This window comes from Osmerus mordax, chromosome 26 (genome assembly GCF_038355195.1).
Source record: "Osmerus mordax isolate fOsmMor3 chromosome 26, fOsmMor3.pri, whole genome shotgun sequence".
Lineage (NCBI taxonomy): Eukaryota > Metazoa > Chordata > Actinopteri > Osmeriformes > Osmeridae > Osmerus > Osmerus mordax.
Genome location: NC_090075.1, coordinates 890,886 through 912,710, shown reverse-complemented (window position 1 = coordinate 912,710; position 21,825 = coordinate 890,886). Strand labels below are relative to the sequence as shown.

At 49.6% G+C, this 21,825-nt stretch overlaps 1 protein-coding gene and 1 long non-coding RNA gene across 4 annotated transcripts; one reads left to right on the top strand and one right to left on the bottom strand.

Annotated features, from left to right (window-relative positions):
* Positions 1 to 1,373: 1,373 nt before the first annotated feature.
* Positions 1,374 to 21,260, bottom strand: tprg1 (tumor protein p63 regulated 1). Of its 3 annotated transcripts, none has more exons than XM_067230065.1 (6): positions 21,238 to 21,260; positions 15,503 to 15,752; positions 14,530 to 14,621; positions 11,353 to 11,529; positions 3,776 to 3,929; positions 1,374 to 2,410 (listed from the first exon to the last, which is right to left on the bottom strand). In XM_067230065.1, the coding sequence occupies exons 2-6, from the start codon at positions 15,749 to 15,751 to the stop codon at positions 2,216 to 2,218; spliced, it is 867 nt and encodes a 288-aa protein (XP_067086166.1). In that variant the 5' UTR covers position 15,752; positions 21,238 to 21,260; the 3' UTR covers positions 1,374 to 2,215. The 3 variants fall into 3 exon arrangements, with proteins under 3 accessions (XP_067086166.1, XP_067086164.1, XP_067086165.1); XM_067230063.1 differs by lacking the exon at positions 21,238 to 21,260 and adding an exon at positions 16,181 to 16,281; XM_067230064.1 differs by lacking the exon at positions 21,238 to 21,260 and adding an exon at positions 16,180 to 16,258 and having other exon boundaries at positions 15,503 to 15,757.
* Positions 2,418 to 3,421, top strand: LOC136936284 (uncharacterized). Its single transcript, XR_010875047.1, has 3 exons — positions 2,418 to 2,943; positions 2,978 to 3,119; positions 3,160 to 3,421. It is a non-coding gene; the product is annotated as an uncharacterized lncRNA (long non-coding RNA).
* Positions 21,261 to 21,825: the final 565 nt, after the last annotated feature.

Below are 21,825 nucleotides of genomic sequence, written 5' to 3'. Positions count from 1 at the left end.
AAAAGGCAAGCAGGTATAACGCCTTCAATGTTAGCATTTCTCTACTACGCTAAAGGAACATTCAAGGACACGGTGGGAAAATACGTATTTTCTTTTTTATACTCCTTCAAAGTGAACTGACGCCAGCATAATTTATATATTAGCTCGGAGCAAACTGCATTCCACGAAGCAGTTAAAAACAGACACTTTTACAGTCTGTTAAGAAAATGGGTGCATAGGTGATTTTTTTTCTTACTCTTGTAAAAAAAACCTATCCTAATTATCATCAATTAACCATTCAAGCGTGACCTTGGAATCAACATGAATCCAGAACTCTTAACTATTAAATAATGTTTCACAGATGACGAAATATAAATACTTGTTTTTTTGTTTGTTGATTACTTAACCTCTGCTCTATTCTGCCCACTCTGAACAAACCTTCATTTTCGTGCCCGCTTCCTGGCTCCCGTCGCCCTCCCCTGCCTAGAGCTGCAGTGATTCCAGGCCCATAAACCGTTCACACCTCCACGACCAGCCAGCCAGCCAGCTCGCTCTCTCCATGGGAACCAAACAGCAACACAACAAGGCGATCTTTGGTCTACATCACATTCCTACAGTCGTAAATGTGGACCATATAAACAAACACGTTTGTATATATCCCCTTCCATATCTACCGTACCCAACATTATCACCATCTTGATTAAAGTGTAATGGGCTAATAAGACTGATTTTTTAAGGTGAAACACCAGAAACAGGAGGTTATGGAACCATGTTCTGAGGCACCTCAGGAGGACTTTAACTACACAGCTTCATGTTCTCTCTCATCGGGCAGTGTGGCAGCTCTGTGTGGCTCTGGTACGAGCTGGATGACGATCATGTCTCCAGGGCACTGCTTCATCCAGCTAGGATCACACCCCCATCCTCACTCCTGGGGGGGAGGGGGAGGATGGGGGTGACTTGGGAGGAGGGGGAGGGAAGGGAGGGAGGATGGGGGTGACTTGGGAGGAGGGGGAGGGAAGGGAGGGAGGATGGGGGTGACTTGGGAGGAGGGGGAGGGAAGGGAGGGAGGATGGGGGTGACTTGGGAGGAGGGGGAGAGAAGGAAGGGAGGAGGGGATGTTAACCCCTTCTGCCCCTGCGGTTAAGACACACGATCCCTGTGCTTCTTAGAGGCACATACCCCACCCCCCCACCGCACATACCTCACCTTTCAGTCTGAGCCTGCAGCGCAGAAGTGAGCACTACTCTGGAGAAGGACGCGAAGCAGCTTAAACTGACGCCGGTGAGACCCGGGCTCAGTGTGTCTGGAAGCTGGGAGGAAAATATTTTCATTGTTGAGCATCCGGTTTATTGTGCACTTGTCAGTCAGAATCCAAAAGAGTTATACAAGAGGGAGACAAGAGGCCATCTTGTTTTAAGGTTCATTAAGAGTGTTTCCAACATAAAAAGCAAATATGAGTTTATGACACACAGCAAACGCACCCCCCTCATCCAATCAAGGAAAAACACACAAGGGTGTTTATCTTTGACTGGGGAGAGGAGCCGTGGATTAGATACAAACATGACAAACAGATTCATGGTACACCTACAAGGGGAAATTCCAGGGCCATGCACACTGTAATAATACACTGCTCATGATAAAACCAAACTGACACATGCACCTCCATGCTCCAGCGAGCGTCTAAGAGCTCTTGTGACAGGGAAGTGCACACAGGGATATTCTGCTTACCCAACAGGTCCATTATTACAGCAAGGCAAACGCAAAACCACAAAACGTGGTGAGGTGTAGATGCATACGTTAGCTACATTCCCATGCTTTAATTAAACCAAGAAAATGGGCATTTAAGTAGTTGTATGAGACAAATGTATGTTGACAGTGTGGACGGAACAGTAAGGGACATGAATGTTTTATGGAATCCAAGTTAACTTCCTGAGGAGACGACAAAGAATAAGTTACTAAAAGATTTACCATTCTAGAACTTCCAGTGCTTCGGTAAAGCACATTCTAGAACAGAAAGGTGAAGCACATTCTAGAACAGAACGGTAAAGCACATCAAGACTCAAACAAATACCCCAAAAGATCCCGCGCAGCAAAATATAAATATAACAGATCAACAAAAATAATAATCACTCCATTGTATTCAGTGCCAAACCAACGTAAGACCAATGTGATTTCTCTAAACAGACTCTCTTCTCTACATGGCTGTACTTTCCGTGAACATCTTCCTGAGCAGAGATTAGAAGCCGATGTTGCCCCTGGCCAGGCAGTAGCCCAGCTTGTTCTGGTTGCCAATGATGGACATGAGGCCCACTGTGGCGTCGATGAAGAGGGGCTGGTTCAGGACCAGGACCCCGTTGGCCTTCCCAGGAACAGGCACCTTGCTGTGGGCCTCACGTGCAGCCTCCGCAAGCTGCTCCCGGAAGCCCTGGACCTGAGGAGAGCGGGAGGGGAAGAGGAGGATGTGAGAAGGTTAGGGTTACACAGGGAATAGGTACAGCATTCAACCTCAAATCAAGAGGTGGAAGGTTCAAATACCCCTATTCAGTTTATCAATTTGAATATATGTTTCTACAGTATACAGACATAAAGATCATACTTGAAGGTAGATTCATAATTGTTTGATGGACATGCAGTTTACCCACTATCTAACCAACACTTGAGTCATATGAGTGTTTCCCATCTACCATCCAGTCCCCACTACACTACTGTGAGGCAGGTGTGTGTGTGTGTGTGTGTGTGTGTGGAATGTGTGGAATGGGCCAGGCTCTATGAGATTAGACCCTCCAGTCATCCTAATGACTGGTTACATGATCTGGGAGGGAGACCTCAGTAAGATTCCTCACCTGGACTGTGGACCATGTTCAAACTGTTAAACAGTTTGAAGGAGGGTGAGGAGGAGGGAGGAAGCAGAGAGGGAGGGGGCAGGAAGGTGGGAGGTCAGGGTGGGGGTTTAGGAGCAGGGAGGTGGGGGTCAGGGTGGGGGTTTAGGAGCAGGGAGGTGGGGGTCAGAAGTCAAGGGCTCTGTCAGAACCCTCTCTGTTGTGACTCCTAAGCTGTCTGCACTCAGCTACACAGGCCCTGCCAGGTACGTTCCTTCTTGATGTTAGCCTAGCTTAGCATAGCACAGCTCTCCTTCTGAGGTGTTAGCCTAGCTTAGCATAGCACAGCTCTCCTTCTGAGGTGTTAGCCTAGCTTACCATAGCACAGCTCTGAGGCATTAGCTTAGCACTGCTGCACACGCAGGAGTAGTGGGCTTCCCTCACTGCTTAATCAAGGTTGACTGTGGCTAATTAGCTTAGCTAGATAGCTACTGAATGTATTACTTTGACAGTACGGATCAGTAACCAAACCCTTACCTTCACTGGTTGTTTTTTAATGCCCCTGAAATGTGTGTGTGCGTGTGTGTGTGGGGGGGATGTTGTTGTTGAAAGAAATGACTTCCGTTACACCAGTAAGTGTTCCAGTAAAGAGGTGTCATCACCTGTGCCAGTATTCCATGGAAGTGGTTTCTCATACAACCTCATAAAGTAGAATTTGACAGTCATTGTCTTACAGCCCCCCCCCTCCCACCTCCCCCTTACAAGATATATTTAAGATTACAACAGTCAAGTAGTGGGGGAGGGTGTGCTGTTAACTGGAATGTGGAAAAAACAACAACCATTGACTGTCAAATACTACTTTATGAGTCAATCTCCTACGTGGGTTAGGAAATACAGGGATGGGCATTTGCTAGAGCATTCAACAGCAGATCAAGAGGACGTGTGTGCAGCCGTGGTGGTGTAGGGGAGGGGCGTACATGGCAGAGCGTGGCCAGCTTGTCGCTGTTGCCCCTGACGGGGTGGCTGGTGAAGGTGCTGAAGGGGTAGTCTGTGGAGAACGGGTTCCAGCGAGAGCTGAAGGAGGGTTCCCTCAGACGGTCCCAGAACACACGCACACCGTCTCCCTCCCGCCTGGGGAACACACACACACACAGTCATGTAACACACACAGTCATGTTACAAACAGTCATGTTACACAAACACATTCATGTTACACACAGTCATGTAACACATATATACACAGCTCGCTAACCCACAAATACATCTTTCCTTTTTATGTTCGTTCATGTTTAACTCCAATATATCTTAAAACTCCCCCCCTCCTCCCCCAGGCAGGCTGGTTCTGCACACTGCTCTACTTGACCTTTCACCCCCATGGTAACAAAGCTAACATTCTGACAAAATGTCAGTAATCTGATGTACCTCTGGGGCAGAGCTTCATGTTTACCAGCACAGGGCTGCTATCTGGCACACGGCTGCGGAGGAACGGCTTATTTATCTCTCTCTCTCTCTCTCTCTCTCTCTCTCTCTCTCTCTCTCTCTCTCTCTCTCTCTCTCTCTCTCTCTCTCTCTCTCTCTCTCTCTCTCTCTCTCTCTCTCTCTCTCTCTCTCTCTCTCTCTCTCTCTCTCTCTCTCTCTCTCTCCTCTCTCTCTCTCTCTCTCTCTCTCTCTCTCTCTCTCTCTCTCTCTCTCTCTCCTCTCTCTCCTCTCTCTCTCTCTCTCTCTCTCTCTCTCTCTCTCTCTCTCTCTCTCTCTCTCTCTCTCTCTCTCTCTCTCTCTCTCTCTCTCTCTCTCTCTCTCTCTCTCTCTCTCTCTCTCTCTCTCTCTCCTCTCTCTCTCTCTCTCTCTCTCTCTCTCTCTCTCTCTCTCTCTCTCTCTCTCTCTCTCTCTCTCTCTCTCTCTCTCTCTTTCTTTCTTTCTTTCTCTCTTTCTCTCCTCTTTCTCTCTTTCTCTCTCTTTTAAAAATAAATCAATAGGTTTTAATGAACATCACCTCTGGGCATGTTGTTTTCTGTAAGACTGATGAACCTCAGAAGGCTCCGACTTGGCTGGCAACGTACACAGCTGTGTGTGGCGTCTACAGCTACAGTACAGCTGTTACAGTTACAGCTGTAACCCACGGTAACACCCTGGATGTTGTAACACCTCAGTGTCACAGTCAAGCGTCCTGAAACAAACCCCCCCACATCTACATCTCTACCTCCGTCTCTCTCCCCCCCCGTCTCAACATTTATAACTCACTGTCTATGTCTCTCTCCCCCCTCTCTCTACATCTCTAACTCAGTCTATGTCTCTCTCCCCCTCTCTCTCTACCTCACTGTCTATGTCTCTCCCCCCTCTCTCTCTACCTCACTGTCTATGTCTCTCTCCCCCCCTCTCTCCACATCTCTAACTCACTGTCTATATCTCCCCCTACAACTTCAAAAGCAAGCTGTCATTTTTCTGTGTACTTGTTACCATCACTGGTTATTTTCCATTGTGATTCGCCAGATGTTAGACTCTGAGAATGTCTCCAGAGTGCAGCAGCAGTGGAACTAGCAGTTCCTCCTGGCTTGTAGCTTCTAGCACTGGAGCAACACACTGAGCAAGAGCCCTTCCTGCTAAGCCCACAGAGATCCCCGGGGCATGCATTCTGCTGCTGCACACCTCCCAGAACCACATAGGAAGCATCACAAACACAGAACGCCATGTTTGGATACTGCCTCGCTTTTTCTTTTCTTTCTTTCTTTTTTTTTGGACAAATAATGTCACAAAGGGCTTTACAGACACCCACAATCCCCTTGCTACCGGTTTACACAAGCACCTTCCACATGACAATGGACCTGAACAGCGAACTCCTCCCTTAGCACATGTCATGAGGGGGGAGGGAGGGGGGGAGAGAGTCTTTACAAGAGCACAAAAGCACAGCCAGGGCTAAAAGACTGATTATATTTCAACCGAACGAAGGGTGAGAAGGAGGGGGGGAATCCTGTGTGCGCTTCTCTTTGTACGAGCAAAGAGCACGGCTATTAACCTGGTATAAATGAGGATATAAAAAAAGAAAAGCTCTTGAAAATTCCACAGGTAAGCTACCACCACAAGGGACCGGCCCAGACAGGTAGGCTGGGATGGGCTTTGCAGCCAGAGGCCTTGGAAGTCGTCCTACTGACACGCCAGCACTGTGGTGGGGTTTGGACTTCAACACCAGCCCCAGGAGTCAAGTGTCCTCAACACAGAGACCTCACAGGAGAAAGTGAGGAGAGAGAGAGAGAGAGAGGAGCGTGGGAGAGGAGAGAGAAGGTAGGAGTGAGAGAGAGGAGAGAGAAGGTAGGAGAGAGAGAGAGAGAGGAGAGAGAAGGTAGGCGTGAGAGAGAGGAGGAGAGAGAGGAGAGAGAAGGTAGGCGTGAGAGAGAGGAGAGTAGGAGAGAGAGACAGAAGAGAACAGAAGTAAAGGAGGGAGGGAGGGGAGAGAGAGAGAGAGTGGGATGCAGAAAGCAAGACCGTAGAGGGAGAAACCAGAGGAGAGGCAGAAAGAGGAGTGAGCAGAGTCAACACTGCTGCATGCTGGGAGTCAACACTGCTGCATGCTGGGAGTCAACACTGCTGCATTCTGGGAGTCAACACTGCTGCATGCTGGGAGTCAACACTGCTGCATGCTGGGAGTCAACACTGCTGCATGCTGGGAGTCAACACTGCTGCATGCTGGGAGTCAACACTGCTGCATGCTGGGAGTCAACACTGCTGCATGCTGGGAGTCAACACTGCTGCATGCTGGGCCCAGGAGGACCCTCCCTGTCCAAGACAGGTCATCTGGTTTACATCCTGACCTTTACCAGGGGCACACACACATCAACTAACTAACAAACACTCACTCACACCTGCACACTCACAAGAAAACACACACAACATGAACCTGACACACACACTACCACACACAGCTTGCGTGCGCACGCACAAACATACACACACTGTATTCTTAGCTAAGCTTTAGGGCAAGCGACTAAAAATTCCTTCCCTGCACTCTGAGGAGCTGAGGACTCGTAAGTCAACACACTAGATAAACACGAGGGACGGCTTCAGCTGCCATGGCAAGTGTCCCACATTGTCTCCATGCCAACACACAAATCCCCTGATTGCTCAATAGAGCCTGAAAGTCTCTCAGCCAGTCATCCAGCATGCATCAGCCAGCACTAACCCTCATCCCCTCTCTCATCCAGTGGGATCCATATATGAAAGAGAAGGAAGAACAGGGTGATGATAAAGAAGAAGTGAAATGAGGGAGGGAGGGAGGGAGGAGAGAGGAGGAGGAGAAGAGGGAGGGAGGAGAGGAGGGAGAAGAGGGAGGAGAAGAGGGAGGAGAAGAGGGAGGAGAAGAGGGAGGAGAAGAGGGAGGAGAAGAGGGAGGGAGGAGACGAGGGAGGAGGAGGAGAAGAGGGAGGGAGGAGAGGAGGGAGAAGAGGGAGGAGAAGAGGGAGGAGAAGAGGGAGGAGAAGAGGGAGGGAGGAGACGAGGGAGGAGGAGGAGAAGAGGGAGGGAGGAGAGGAGAGAGAAGAGGGAGGGAAGAGGAGAAGAGGGAGGGAGGGGGAGAAGAGGGAGGGAGGGAGGGGGAGAAGAGGGAGGGAGGGAGGGAGGAAAAGAGGGAGGGAGGAGGAGGAGGAGAAGAGGGAGGGAGGGAAAGGAGGCAGGAGGGATGAGGGGAGAGACAAGAGTACTAGAAGTCAAACCCAGAACGATAGAATGAGAGTGAAAGAGAGGACAGGATAGGGTTAGGACACATCATGTCTTCACAACCAGTTCCAGTCGTTTCTTAATGTTTGTTTCTTTAACTCCACTTTAGGTGATAGTAAAACAGACGGCCTGAGGTCTACTGCACACTTAGACACACAGGTTCGAACCTCCGTCCCGCGGCCCCCCTCCTCCTGACCTCTCCCTGGTCATCTGGCCGGTGAAGGATCCATCTCTTAACACAGCCAGGGTAGAGTCCTGCAGCTGGACAGCTACACAGGGCACCGGATCTCTATCTCAATAGTATCCACTAGTCTCTCTACCTCACTAGTCTCTAAGATAGTCTCTCTATCTCACTAGTCTCTAAGATAGTCGCTCTACCTCAATAGTCTCTAAGATAGTCTCTCTATCTCACTAGTCTCTAAGATAGTCTCTCTACCTCAATAGTCTCTAAGATAGTCTCTCTAACTCAATAGCCTCTAAGATAGTATCTCTACCTCACTAGTCTCTAAGATAGTCTCTCTACCTCAATAGTCTCTGAGATAGTCTCTCTATCTCAATAGTCTCTAAGATAGTCTCTCTACCTCAATAGTCTCTGAGATAGTCTCTCTACCTCAATAGTCTCTGAGATAGTCTCTCTACATCACTAGTATCCACTAGTCTCTCTAGCTCACTAGTCTCTCCACCTCAGTCTCTCCACTCCATAATCTCTCGTGGAGGTGTTTAGGAAACGAAAGCATGTCAGCGATCAGTTCTGATGACACCTCAGGAGGTTAATGTGTCATAGAGCGCCCTCTGCTGTTCAGATATAACTACTGCAGCTCCCCCCTTCTTCCTGGATTATTTTAGTCACCCTAGCTCTTTTCCTCTCTTCCTTGTTAACTCCTGTCTCCTCCTCTCCTACCGCCCCACCTCCCCACAGCTACACTAACTAGGGCCAGGGGAGAACAGGAGAACGACCATTTATCATTTTCCAAACTCCACAAACATCTCGAACCTCTGTCCCGCGGCCCCCCTCCTCCTGACCTCTCCCTGGTCATCTGGCCGGTGAAGGATCCATCTCTTAACACAGCCAGGGTAGAGTCCTGCAGCTGGACAGCTACACAGGGCACAGGATCTCTACCTCAATAGTATCCACTAGTCTCTCTACCTCAATAGTCTCTAAGATAGTCTCTCTATCTCACTAGTCTCTAAAATAGTCTCTAAGATAGTCTCTCTATCTCACTAGTCTCTAAGATAGTCTCTCTACCTCAATAGTCTCTAAGATAGTCTCTCTACCTCAATAGTCTCTAAGATAGTCTCTCTACCTCAATAGTCTCTGAGATAGTCTCTCTACGTCACTAGTATCCACTAGTCTCTCTAGCTCAGTCTCTCCACTCCATAATCTCTTGTGGAGGTGTTTAAGAAACGAAAGCATGTCAGCGATCAGTTCTGATGACACCACAGGAGGTTAATGTGTCATAGAGCGCCCTCTGCTGTTCAGATATAACTACTGCAGCTCCCCCCTTCTTCCTGGATTATTTTAGTCAACCTAGCTCTTTTACATTTACATTTAGCAGACGCTCTTATCCAGAGCGACTTACAGTAAGTTTTCATAGTTTTCTTTTCCTCTCTTCCTTACTAACTCCTGTCTCCTCCTCTCCTACCGCCCCACCTCCCCACAGCTACACTAACTAGGGCCAGGGGAGAACGACCATTTATCATTTTCCAAACTCCACAAACATCTCTGTTGCTTTGAATGTTCTCAGCAGGTTATTTGAGGCAGGAATAAAGCTAGCTGACTGCGGAGAAGAGACGCAGTAATTATCTTGTCTAGACAGTTTGGAAAGAAGGCACTTCTCCAAAACACCTCTCTCTCTCTCTCTCTCTCCTCTTTCTCTCTCTCTTCTCCCTGAGACAGAAATGTACTGTATACAACATTTTGTTCATAAAGATGTATCTGGAGAAAACTTGAGATGAAAAACCTCTCTGTCTCTTTTCCCCAGATCCAACAGACACATTCAGCTGGTGAGGCTGTGTGCCGTGTCTCTCCCTGCCCTGGAGTCAGGTGGCTGAGCAGTTAGAGAATCGGGCTAGTAATCAGAAGGTCGCTGGTTCGATTCCCGGCCATGCCAAAATGAAGTTGTGTACCTGGGCAAGGCACTTCACCCTACTTGCCTCGGGGGGAATGTCCCTGTACTTACTGTAAGTCTCTCTGGATAAGAGCGTCTGCTAAATGACTAAATGTAAACACCCTCTGAGGGGACGGGGTATGTGTGTGTGCTGGCTCAACACTAAGTGGAGCCGGTGGTCCTTCATGAACCTGCCACACCGCAGACACACACGTCGTACACCAGGGGCTTATTTAATTGAATTATAAGAGAAACACACAGGCACATGTAAATGATACACGCTAATTGGTCTGCTGTCACCTGTACACCTGTGTGCAGGAAAATGTTTGGGATATCTGGCTACAGCCTTGTTCCAGTTGTGGAACCAGAGCCAGAGAAAAGATTTTCAAAACGAGCACATCGTGATCTGCTGTTGCTTATTACTGTAAACTAAAGAGTCTCTTGTAGAACAGTCCTCCAGTTCTGTCATCTTCAGCCTCGCACCGAAAACGCTGATGATTTCAGCACTCTCTCTCGTGATGTTACTTAATTAACCGAGAGAGAGAAGCAAAGAGAGAGAGAGAAGCAGAGAGAAAGAAAGAGAAGCAGAGAGAGAGAGAAGCAGAGAGAAGCAGAGAGAGAAGCAGAGAGAGAGAGAGAGAGAGAGAGAGAGAGATGGGATGAGGGTCTTTTCTTTTGGGAAGCTGGTTTTATACTGTTAGACTCCAGGGTGATTTTCTCTGGCGTTTTATTTATAATTGAATATAATGCTCACAGATCAGGCCTCCAGTACAGGCCTGCCTGCTCTGAGTGCTTTATGGAGCGTTACATTTTATTCATCAAATTAGTTTTCCTTGGATTGGTGTCCCCTGAGCCAGCTTTAAAAGGTTTGCATGAAAGAACTACATTCATTTCTGCCACTAATCAGTTATACTGGAGTGCAGTTCCAGAGCTCTCCTAGTGACAGCTTCACCCTCCACAAGCTTTCCTGTCCGCCTGCCTCCTTCCAGCCCAGCCCCTCTCCCTCCACCACGCACAACACACTCTCCTCCCTGCCACCAGCAAAGTCTAATTTCATTGTAATAACTGACACCTCCAACAGCTAATACTCCTAGTGTTAATCTTTCATGGCGTTATGAAGAATGCATTAGGATGTGGACTGGAATACAGGGAGGAGGGCAGACTCTGTCGGAGGGTGCTTGGGGAAAAGTTGTGGCAAGGCTTTCCAGGACACACTGCTGTAGCATAGTGGTTAGAGTATTTGACTACAGAAGTCGCATGTTCAATTCCCTCTCTGTATGTCGCAGGATAAAAGCTGAATGAACATGTCATGCTGGCGGGTGTGTAACAGTGTTTGGGTGTTCAGGGAACTATCACTCATTCTTCTGAAGAGGAACTTTACCAGATTGATTTCCATGACATGACATAGGCAAAGCAGTTGAGAGAGAATTTGCATGTCAAATCTCCGAGAGAAGGTAAACTTTTAGAGGAGAAAGGAGGAGGAGAGGTGGAGGGGATGAGAGGAGGAGAATGAGAGGTGGAGAAGAGGAGGACGGGATGAGAGGAGGAGAAGAGGAGGAGAGGTGTAGGGGATGAGAAGAGGAGAGGAGAGGTGGAGGAGGAGAGGTGGAGGGGATGAGGGGAGCTGGAGGAGGAGAGGTGGAGGGGATGAGAGGAGAGGTGGAGGGGATGAGAGGAGAGGTGGAGGGGATGAGAAGAGAGGTGATGAGAGGAGAGGTGGAGGTGATGAGAGGACTCACGAGATGAGGGAGCGTGGTGGGAAGGTGAAGTTGCCGTGGGCGATGCGGTCGACAAAGTTGAGAGGGATCCTCTGGATGGTGTCACAGTTCAGCATGACGAAGTCGTACTTACAGACCAGGAGAGAACCCTCTGTGATCAGCACCAAGCGCTCCTTCTCATTGTTCCAGTGGTCCACCCTGCACACACACACACACACACACACACACACTGAGACCCTGACGGGACACACACACTCCATGACAAGACACACACACCCTGCAGTGTAAGGGTTAGCAGCTCAAACAAAACCCAAACTTCACACTTTCCAGTCAGCAGAACTGTGGGACAAACAAACTGTCGTGATGCGTTCCGTTTAACCTGACGGCTGCGCTCCGCTACACACACGACAGCAGGAACTGCTTCTGAAACGCTGCTTTGATTCATAAGTCGCCCTGGAAAAACAAAAACCCCTTAAAGATGCGCTACAGATTCAGTACATTCAACACCAGGAGCAGCACAAATACACAGAGTTTAGAAATGCACACAGACCAAAAATGAGCTCTCTTTTCATAAAACCTGTTAAACAAGTCTCTCTTTTCCCTCTATAAAACATGCAGAGGAATCTCTCCGTCTCAGAGGGTGAGAGTGATGGAGTGTTGCCATGGGCACGGCCTACGGGGGATGAACACGTTTGTTATCAGCTTGTATATTTTGACATCTTTAAATGAACTCCGTACGAGGTTATTTTGAGTAAAGACAAAAAGCATGTATAGCCTGGTCACTCAATTATGTACATACTGGAAAAGCTTCCTAATTTCAAGAAACGCCCTTGGCAAAGTTCATCCAATATGCATGCAAGCATCTCTGGGTCCCAAATGCTATATCAACAAGACGAAAAAAAATAAATTAAAAAATAGCCGTTGGAAAACTGTGTCACCAAGACATCAGCCAGGCTGAATATAAACGACAGCTTGGAATGGAGACCCCGGACCTACACAGTCGCCAAATCCCCCAACACAAGTTTACTGGGTGTAAAACTAAATCATAGGCCGTTTTAAACCCGATTGTCCGTTTCCTTGGAGATGCACATGCATTAAGGACAGCTCTAAGGCACAGACACACACACAGATACACACACAAGCAGATAACACAAGGAGAGGGTTTCAGAGCCAGCAGCGCAGGCGGCATATGAAAGGTGTGGACGAGGGGTTGAGTCACCTGCTCGAAGGGCTGGGGTCACGAGGGGGGGGCTGAGGTCACGAGGGGGGGGGCTGAGGTCACGAGGGGGGCGCTGGGTTCACGTCCCGGGCACACGCAGGTGGGAGGCTGGGGGGGCACGCAAACCCCCCCTGATCTCCCCCTTTATGTCTTGTCACACCAACCAACCTCCCCCCCCCCCGGAAGGCTCAGCGCTACGCTGCCAACATCACACCTCACTTTACCAAATGTTTTCTCCCTCTACTGGGCAGATTCCGTTAATGTTTGTTTTCACGTGAAAAGAAACTGAAATCCCAGTGATGACAGCGTGAAATGAAACTGAAATCCCAGTGATGACAGCATTGTACCAGGAGCTTTGACAGTGTTGTGTTTGGTCTGGAGGGAATTAGGTTTAGGAGGTTGAAGTGGTCTATGTTCTCCAGAGCTGTGGTCTTCAACCCTCTGCCCTGCATGTTTTAGATGTTTCGCAGCTCCAACACACCTGACCCAAATGAAAGGGTCATTGTCAGAGTTTGGTAACGACCCAGTCATTAGAATCAGGTGTGTTGGAAGTGACTGAGTCTTTACCAAGCTCTGACAATGGCCCTTTCATTTGGGTCAGCTGGTGTTGGAAGAGGGGGGGGGTCCCTGAGGACCAGGGTGGAAGACCACTGCTTTAGCAGGCTACCCTGAATGCTTCCCATCTTCTCCCCTATACTGTTCAGACAAACCCAGCCTGGCCCAGGGTGCATAACCCAGCCCGGCCCAGGGTGCATAACCCAGCCTGGCCCAGGGTGCATAACCCAGCCCAGCCTGGCCCAGGGTGCATAACCCAGCCCAGCCTGGCCCAGGGTGCATAACCCAGCCCAGGGTGCATAACCCAGCCTGGCCCAGGGTGCATAACCCAGCCCAGGGTGCATAACCCAGCCTGGCCCAGGGTGCATAACTCCAGCCCGGCCTGGCCCAGGGTGCATAACTCCAGCCCAGCCTGGCCCAGGGTGCATAACCCAGCCCGGCCTGGCCCAGGGTGCATAACTCCAGCCCAGCCTGGCCCAGGGTGCATAACTCCAGCTGACCTGGTCTGACTTCTCCCTCCCCCTCCTCCCATACTGCTGTCACCAACTATCGCATAAACTTCCTCCTGTTTGCAGCATACGGCTGCTCCCAGCGCCACGCTGCAAAGTTGCTGCCACTGTGTCATTGTGTGGAGTGGAAACCGTGCAGAAGAAGAATGTATTATTCATCTTCTCGTGGCACAGCCCTGTTCCCTGAAAGCTTGTGCAAGAGTCAAGGGCCTTGAACAAGCAAACGAGTTTGATAAATGTCCTCAAGCCGGTTCATTTTGTTGCATGTTCGTTTCTGTTATATCATCTCCTATAACTTTAACTTCATTATATAAAACAAGGAAATGAGCAAGTCTACAACGACGACTGTTTGATAGTTTAGTGATGTCCGGATGATTGGCCCTTGTGTACAGTACACTCCAGAGTACGGTAGCAAACGAAACATCACCGTTAAACAGTAGACAGGTACAAAGCACTCAGACCGAACGAACCGTAAGAAAAGGTTGTGATCAGGTTTCTTTGAAGCCGATTTCAAGAAGGAACAACACGTCCCAGAACAGAACCTCTCTCAGAACCTCTCTCTCTCCTCAGACGAACAGAACCTCTCTCAGAACCTCTCTCTCTCCTCAGACGAACAGAACCTCTCTCTTCTCAGACGCACAGAACCTCTCTCAGAACCTCCCTCTCTCCTCAGACGAACCTCTCTCTCTCCTCAGATGAACAGAACCTCTCTCTTTCTCTCTCCTCAGACGAACAGAACCCCTCTCAGAACCTCTCTCTCTCCTTAGAAGAACAGAACCTCTCTCTCCTCAGACGAACAGAACCTCTCTCAGAACCTCTCTCTCTCTGTGCAAGAAGGCACATTACAAATTAAAGGTTGTCATTATTATGATTAAAGGTGTTGTTGTCATTATTATGATTAGAAGTGTTGCTTACTCAGCCAGCAGCCAGGTGCTGAGGACTCTCCCATCCACCTGCTGATCCACCAGGCTCTTAACGTCCTCCACAGCCTGGTCCAGAGTCCCGGGCTGGGGGGAGATGAGACACATCAGAACCAGGAACCAGGGACCAGGGAACCAGGGACCAGGGACCAGGTAACCAGGGACCAGGGAAGCAGGTAACCAGGGAAGCAGGAAAGTAACTTTCGTTATACATAGGTGGGACACTTTTTTTTAACTGCAAATCTGTCCCTTTACTTTTTAAATAATTAATATGTATACATTAACTCTCAGCTCCAGCAACGCGATACTTTCCCTGGATCACACTCTGGACTCGGGTAGAAGCGCGAGAACGTGCCAGATTCCGCTGACAACGCTTGCGACATGTCCGTGAATTAGAGGACAGATTAATTGATTTAGTTTAGGAGTGTCTGGCTGGCTTGGCGGCTGATTAAACACAGTAATATTTACCGTGGGCGGGGAAGCGGGCTGAGGGGCAGTTAATCTCTGGGGTTTTTGCGCTGCTACAACTGCCTGAGGTGTAAATAACCGTGACGTTGCGGATCATTATAAAATAATCTCATAAATCTGGCCATTGGACCCAGTGGATTTCTCCTCTACACAATAAGCCTAATTAATTTCAGAATGTAATTAAACGCATCATTGTGCCTCTGTTCTTCTCTATATTACAAAATCAGAAATAGGAAAATGTGTTACTTTATAATTTTTTAAATTGATTTGTACTATTTACGTTGGCTTAATAAGAGTGTTGAGGATGAGCGCAATGCTGACCAAACAGTACTGACAAAAAACTCGGATAGAAAAACCGAGAAACACAGGCACGCAAGACTCTGCTTCTGCAGAACTGTCTGATTGAGTGATTTCTGAGATATGGCGTTGCCATTTTGACCGAATCAAAATAATAGCGCAAGGCCCGGCGCCCCGGTAATAAAGAGTGCGTGAGTCATTACCCTCAAGACAAAAAACCTCTTCAGTTTGAACTGGTTCACTGCTGACGTCCACTGATTCTCCTTCGACTGGGCGCTGGGCGGCATGGCGGGTCCCGCGCTCTCTGTGGAAGGGGTCACGGGAGACTGAAGCGCCGGTGAACTCGGTTCAGCTGCAGCCGGTTGAACGGGAGTGGGGTCAGTTGAGGCGGACCCTGGTGCTTGTTGATCCAACTCAACGGCCTTGAACGTGTCTTCTTCTGCCTCCGACATCCTAGCATGTTATCAAAGCAACCACAAGAGCTACGTTTAAGCATCACTAGGCAACACTGTAGGCCTGTTTGCCCATTACAGGCTAAAGGCGCACGGCGAAGTTTAGTAATTGTACTGCTTCCTACCTAATACTACTTACACTATTTATATATTAGATATTTAACAGCAGGTTTAGCTAGACTTACGCGTATTTGAGAGGGATCATTTCATAATAGCGTAGCATAGCCTATGCAACAAATTGAACACCTATTTCCTGGACTACTCTGCCTACAATGATTTGGGAGGAAACTGCAACTTGCAAATTATGTTTATGTCAAAAACTAGCAAGAAGCATCGTTTCTTATAGTTAGGTTGCCCCAAAACGTTTCTACTCTCTAAATTCACGTTTCATGACCAACCAGTTGAGCCGACACACGGTTCTCTTCTTACCTTTTGGACTTGTAGCCTGATGTCGTTTTCGTTCAAATAAAATGTTTAGTACAGCGGGGGAGACTTGCATGCGGCAGGTGCGCGAGGGATTCGGCTACTTCCTTATTACGCAGACAAGCACCAGTTTGGGGCGTTGTGCTAACAAGTCACATCCACTAACTGAAATCCATTGCAATAACCGTGTTGGGAAAGTAAGTTATGAGAAAGTCAAAAGAGTCGGCGAAATGGTTAGTTGACATATGGAATTAAATCAATCTAGTACAGGGACCTCACGCTCTGAAGAATCACCGTAATTGTCTATTTGAATATCTAGCCTCCAGTGTATATTCGAATTTCAGGCGACTATGTATTAAAAACACAAATTGAAAAGCTATATCTTCTAAATCTTGACTGATTTACTTCCCCGGTGTTCTACATAATTTCACCGTTAGGCAAGACGGTTTGTCTAGGGTTTAGGCCAACTGACACACTATGACAAATGCATAAACAATGCACCGTGGCTTCACAGAGCTATGCCTGTAAAATAAATATTTTTGCTTCGCTTTTCCCTTTTCAGGCTAAAATGTTCCCACTTTGATGTCTCTGCTTAAAATACCAATGTTTCATGCTCATGGGTTTAAGTGGACACATACTATATCAAACAATTAGGTGAGTGGGACGGAGAGGATTGTTTGGAGTGAATTATATTCTCCCTCCCGCAATGCCGTGAATAGCTTTCGCTGTAAGCTTCACTCTTCTCCCAGGCTAATCGTTTCTGACACCGCGTGCAAGAGGGCCACCCATTCCCCTGCGCCGTTCTTTGAATGAGCTATTCAAAAGGTTTTCTGGAAGTTTAAAACGAATCTACTTGTAATCCTGAGCCGCCAAAGACGCGTTGACAGCTCTGTGAGGAAGCTTTTCAATGTGGAGGGTTTTCTTCTATAGCTACGCCCCCGCATCACAGGTCTCAGAGGAGTAACATACAGCGTGAAGTCCCAGCCGTAGAGACGCTCTCTCTAAACCTGTCGCACACGCATCTGGTTTAAAGTCAGCTGTCTTGTAATGACATCTCATTACTCGGGAGAAACGGCCAGTCCTAGTTCAATAATTAAATTCCTGGAATACTGACACTAACCTATCCTAATAATGGTCAAAGAGGACTGTTAACGATCATTTATTATTAAAATATCGCCTTGAAATAAAGTAGAAGGACGCTAAAATACTTTATAAATGTATGTATTAACTGATCAGGACATCATGTTAAAGTAGGTCGTTTTGTTTTTCAACATGACAGGAAATGACAACACTGCATGTTTTTATGCAAAGCTCTGAACTTAACAGACCTCTAGTCGACAGGCACATCATCCGGCGAAGCAAGGATAAGAATAATCTATATTGCTCTATCTGGGCCAAGTGATCAACGCTGCAGAACTGGAATTTACCGGATCAGCCAAGATGTGGATTTGTCTGTGGAAACTTCGCTATGCCTCGGGACAGTTGAACAATCATCTGTAATATTACACACTGGACCATTCACCTGCCATCTGGGCTCAGGGAAGGGTTTAGACGTAAGACAAATCACATCCTGTCAGAATCGACGCACAACCTGCACATGTGGGTAAACAAACGTAATCTATCTGGATTAACCATTTTATTCCAGGAAACAAAATACTAACCATCATATATGCTCCAGTACAATACTAAAAAACAACACATGACTCTAACTAGAGCACCACAGCGACCACTGGATTTAGGATGTTAGTGATGTATTGTGGACACACATCCCTGCTGTACTGTAGTACTGAAGTCATGTAACCCCTTGACAACTCCACACACTCTAACAGGGCCACAGCCAGCTCCTGGCATTGGTACTGGAGGAGAGAGTGTGAGAGAGCAAGAGAGACGGAGAGAGAGAGAGTGTGTGAGAGAGCAAGAGAGACGGAGAGAGAGAGTGCAAGAGAGGAGAGAAAGGGAGAAAGAGAGAAAGAGAGATTCAATTATGCCTGTATATTGTGTTTATCCACATCCAGAGCAGCCTGATTTAACTCTCCCAACACAGGCAGGAGGATCAGCAGCTGTTACGCAGCTCTCCTCGACCTCGGGGCAACCACCTCCATGATCTGTGTGTGTTTACATACGACAGTGCGTGTGTGTGTTTATACATGACTGTGAGTGTGTTTATATATAGTATGACTGTGTGTGTGTGTCTTTGTGTGTACATGGGGTTGCTGAGGCGTAGCAACACTGACAGCTTTTTTTTTTCTCCGCTGGGCCCGTGAGTAATGCCTGGGCCCGTGAGTAATGCCTGGGCCCGTGAGTAATGCCTGGGCCGGGCGGGGGAGACGGGGGAGGGACGAGAGGGTTCATTAACCCAGCTGAAGCCTGATGAGCCGTGATCCTCATAGCCTCCTACGTCCCCAGGAAACCGGGCTGCAGCTCCTGATGCTTGGGGCTGGAGGAGCTGGGGGATCTGGGGGATCTGGGGGCTGGAGGGGCTGGGGGATCTGGTGGCTGGGGGATCTGGGGGCTGGAGGAGCTGGGGGCTCTGAGGGGGCTGGAGGGGCTGGGGGCTGGAGGGGCTGGGGGATCTGGTGGCTGGGGGATCTGGGGGATCTGGGGGCTGGAGGAGCTGGGGGATCTGGGGGATCTGGGGGCTGGAGGGGCTGGGGGATCTGGTGGCTGGGGGATCTGGGGGCTGGAGGAGCTGGGGGCTCTGAGGGGGCTGGAGGGGCTGGGGGCTGGAGGGGCTGGGGGATCTGGTGGCTGGGGGATCTGGGGGATCTGGGGGCTGGAGGAGCTGGGGGATCTGGGGGCTGGAGGAGCTGGGGGCTGGAGGAGCTGGGGGCTTTGGGGGGGCTGGAGGGGCTGGGGGAGCTAGGGGATCTGGGGGCTGGAGGGGCTGGATGGGCTGGGGGAGCTGGGGGCTGGAGGGGCTGGATGGGCTGGGGGAGCTGGGGGCTGGAGGGGCTGGGGGAGCTGGGGGCTGGGGGAGATGGGGGCTGGAGGGGCTGGAGGGGCTGGGGGAGCTGGGGGCTGGGGGAGATGGGGGCTGGAGGGGCTGGGGGAGCTGGGGGCTGGGGGAGATGGGGGCTGGAGGTCCAGGCCTGGGAACAACTCCAAACATTTTAAGATTCAAATAGTTTGATGTAGAGAATTTTGGGATGTCAAAAACATCTCCCCCGTCACTCGGATGTTTCCCAGCGACCGTAAAAGGGTAAGAGGGGTCTCCAGAGTCGACCTCACACCCCTCTGAGAAGAACAGAGATGGTCACGTGTGGTCAGGTAAACAGCAAAAGTATACTTTCTGACCGCAAGCTGACTTGGTTGTTTACAGTCTGGAAGGGAAACTTCCAGGTGATCGCTGCCGCCGGTCATCGACAAACGGTTCCACTTGACCTTGACCGCTGTGGTCGGGCGGGGGGTGGGGAGGCCTGTCGACAGGGATCAGACACGGTTCACCGTCGGGGTCGGATGTGGGGTTTCAGGTAAACACGATGCACACCGGACCTAGCAACCGGTAACCATCTCTCTCTGAGGACTTCAATACAACCAGACGTTTTTCTGGAACACCGACTCATCAGACAGAATACAATCGAAGTTTCATCATGAAAAGTCGGAAATAACCTATTCAGGAAGCGATAAGCGCATACTTTGCCCCCGTTCATCGCTCGGGATTTACGATGTCCTCGTTTAGCAGATGCTTTTATCATAGGCGATGTACGTGGGGGATCTGAACCGTGATCTGCCGTCCAATGAGCCATCACTGAGATATACACTCCCTATCAAAACGTCTGTTAAATGGATCTATTGCACATCAGTGTCTTCTCTCAGGAGACATGCTCTCAGCTGCTTGCTCTCCAGACATGTATCCACCTCAGACAGCTACACAGTTTTCATAAGAACAACAGCTCAGATAAGATTAGGATTTATCACAGGTATTATTACAGGTTACATCATTTATTCTAGGTTTAGGCAGGTCGCTAGGAAAAAGAGGAGGGCCGAAGACTTCCAAACATACCAGAAGTTTTTACAAACATCAATAAACTTGAACTTGATGTTACTTGAGACCCAGAGGCGACTCGCCTCGTCTGGGTGCAGTTCTGAACGTGTCCACTAAGAGGCAGTGTTGCCTCAGTGTCTGTGCTGCCCAGCACAGTTACAACCTGCTCCACTGCCATCAGGCTGCTTTGTTTTCCCTCCACATGCTAAGCACACGTTAAACACCTGACATGAGCTCTGTGCGTCAGCTGGAAGGCTTTCACTAGCAGTTCTGGGTCAGATGAGCTGGTTCTGTAGCCTTAAACAGTGAAGTGCTGAACTGTGGGCCTTTTATTAATGTAACATGTTCTCCTCCCCTCTCCCCCCACCTCCTCCCCCCTCACCTCACCTCCCCTCTCCCCCCACCTCCTCCCCCCTCACCTCACCTCCCCTCTCCCCCCACCTCCCCTCTCCCCCCATCTCCTCCCCCCTCACCTCACCTCCCCTCTCCCCCCACCTCCCCTCACCTCCCCTCTCCCCCCACCTCCTCCCCCTCTCCTCCCCCGTCACCTCCTCTCCTCTACTCCCCCCACCTCCCCTCTCCCCCCACCTCCTCCCCCCTCACCTCACCTCCCCTCTCCCCCCACCTCCTCCCCTCTCCCCCCACCTCCTACCCTCTCCCCCCACCTCCTCTCCTCTACTCCCCCCACCTCCTCTCCCCTCCCTCACGCCAGGCTGACCAACAGGGCAGCAGTCTCGTGACCCTTACATGAGGACTGACCCGTCGATCAGGTCCCTCGGTAGTCAGTTTCCAGTGAAGATTCAATGCATTTCCTATGAAGCCACTGTTGATATCTGAATGTGTTTGAAATTGTATTAGAAACAGATGAACAGACAGACAGGCAGGCAGGAAGACACATGCAGGCAGATAGGAAGTTGGGCAGACAGGCAGACAGACAGGCAGACAGGCAGGCAGGCAGGCAGGCAGGCAGGAAGCAGGCAGGCAGGCAGGCAGGCAGGCAGGCAGGAAGGCAGGCAGACAGGCAGGCATCTAAGTGTCCTGGTTTTCCTGCTGTGAATGTGCCCAGGGATTCGCTCACCCTCTAGTGATTTGAAAGCAGTGACCCTCTTTCTCTCCAAGCACCAGATGGTTATGCACACCTGTCCCCAGCGCTGAGGACCCCAGCGTGTGTGTGTGTGTGTGTGTGTGGAGCCCCCTGGGTGGGAACGTTAACACTTGAGCTCAACCAAGAGCGGATGCCTGACCTAACAAGGGGTTAAGTGTGAACGCTAGCCTGGGTCAGGGAGGCAAGGCCTTCACTACGCATCTGCAGCGCCGGGCTGTGCCTGATTAAACACAGCTCCTCCACACACACACACACACACACACACACACACACACACACACATACACACACACACACAGGGTTGCAGATGATCAGGAATACCTCAGAACACCTCGGAACCAAGACCAGACTTCCTGCTGAGAGCGGCTTCACATGGTTCACCATGAGCGTTAAGAGCAGAGAGCGGAGCCTGCTGTGTTTGTGTGTGTGTGTGTGTGTGTGTGTGTGAGAGCCTGCTGTGTGTGTGTTTTCTGCTCCGTCTCTAAATCACGCACCACCCTGGCGACGTCGTCTCTCCCTCTCCGGTTGTTGGGGGACGGACAGGGAGATAGTCTGGTGATT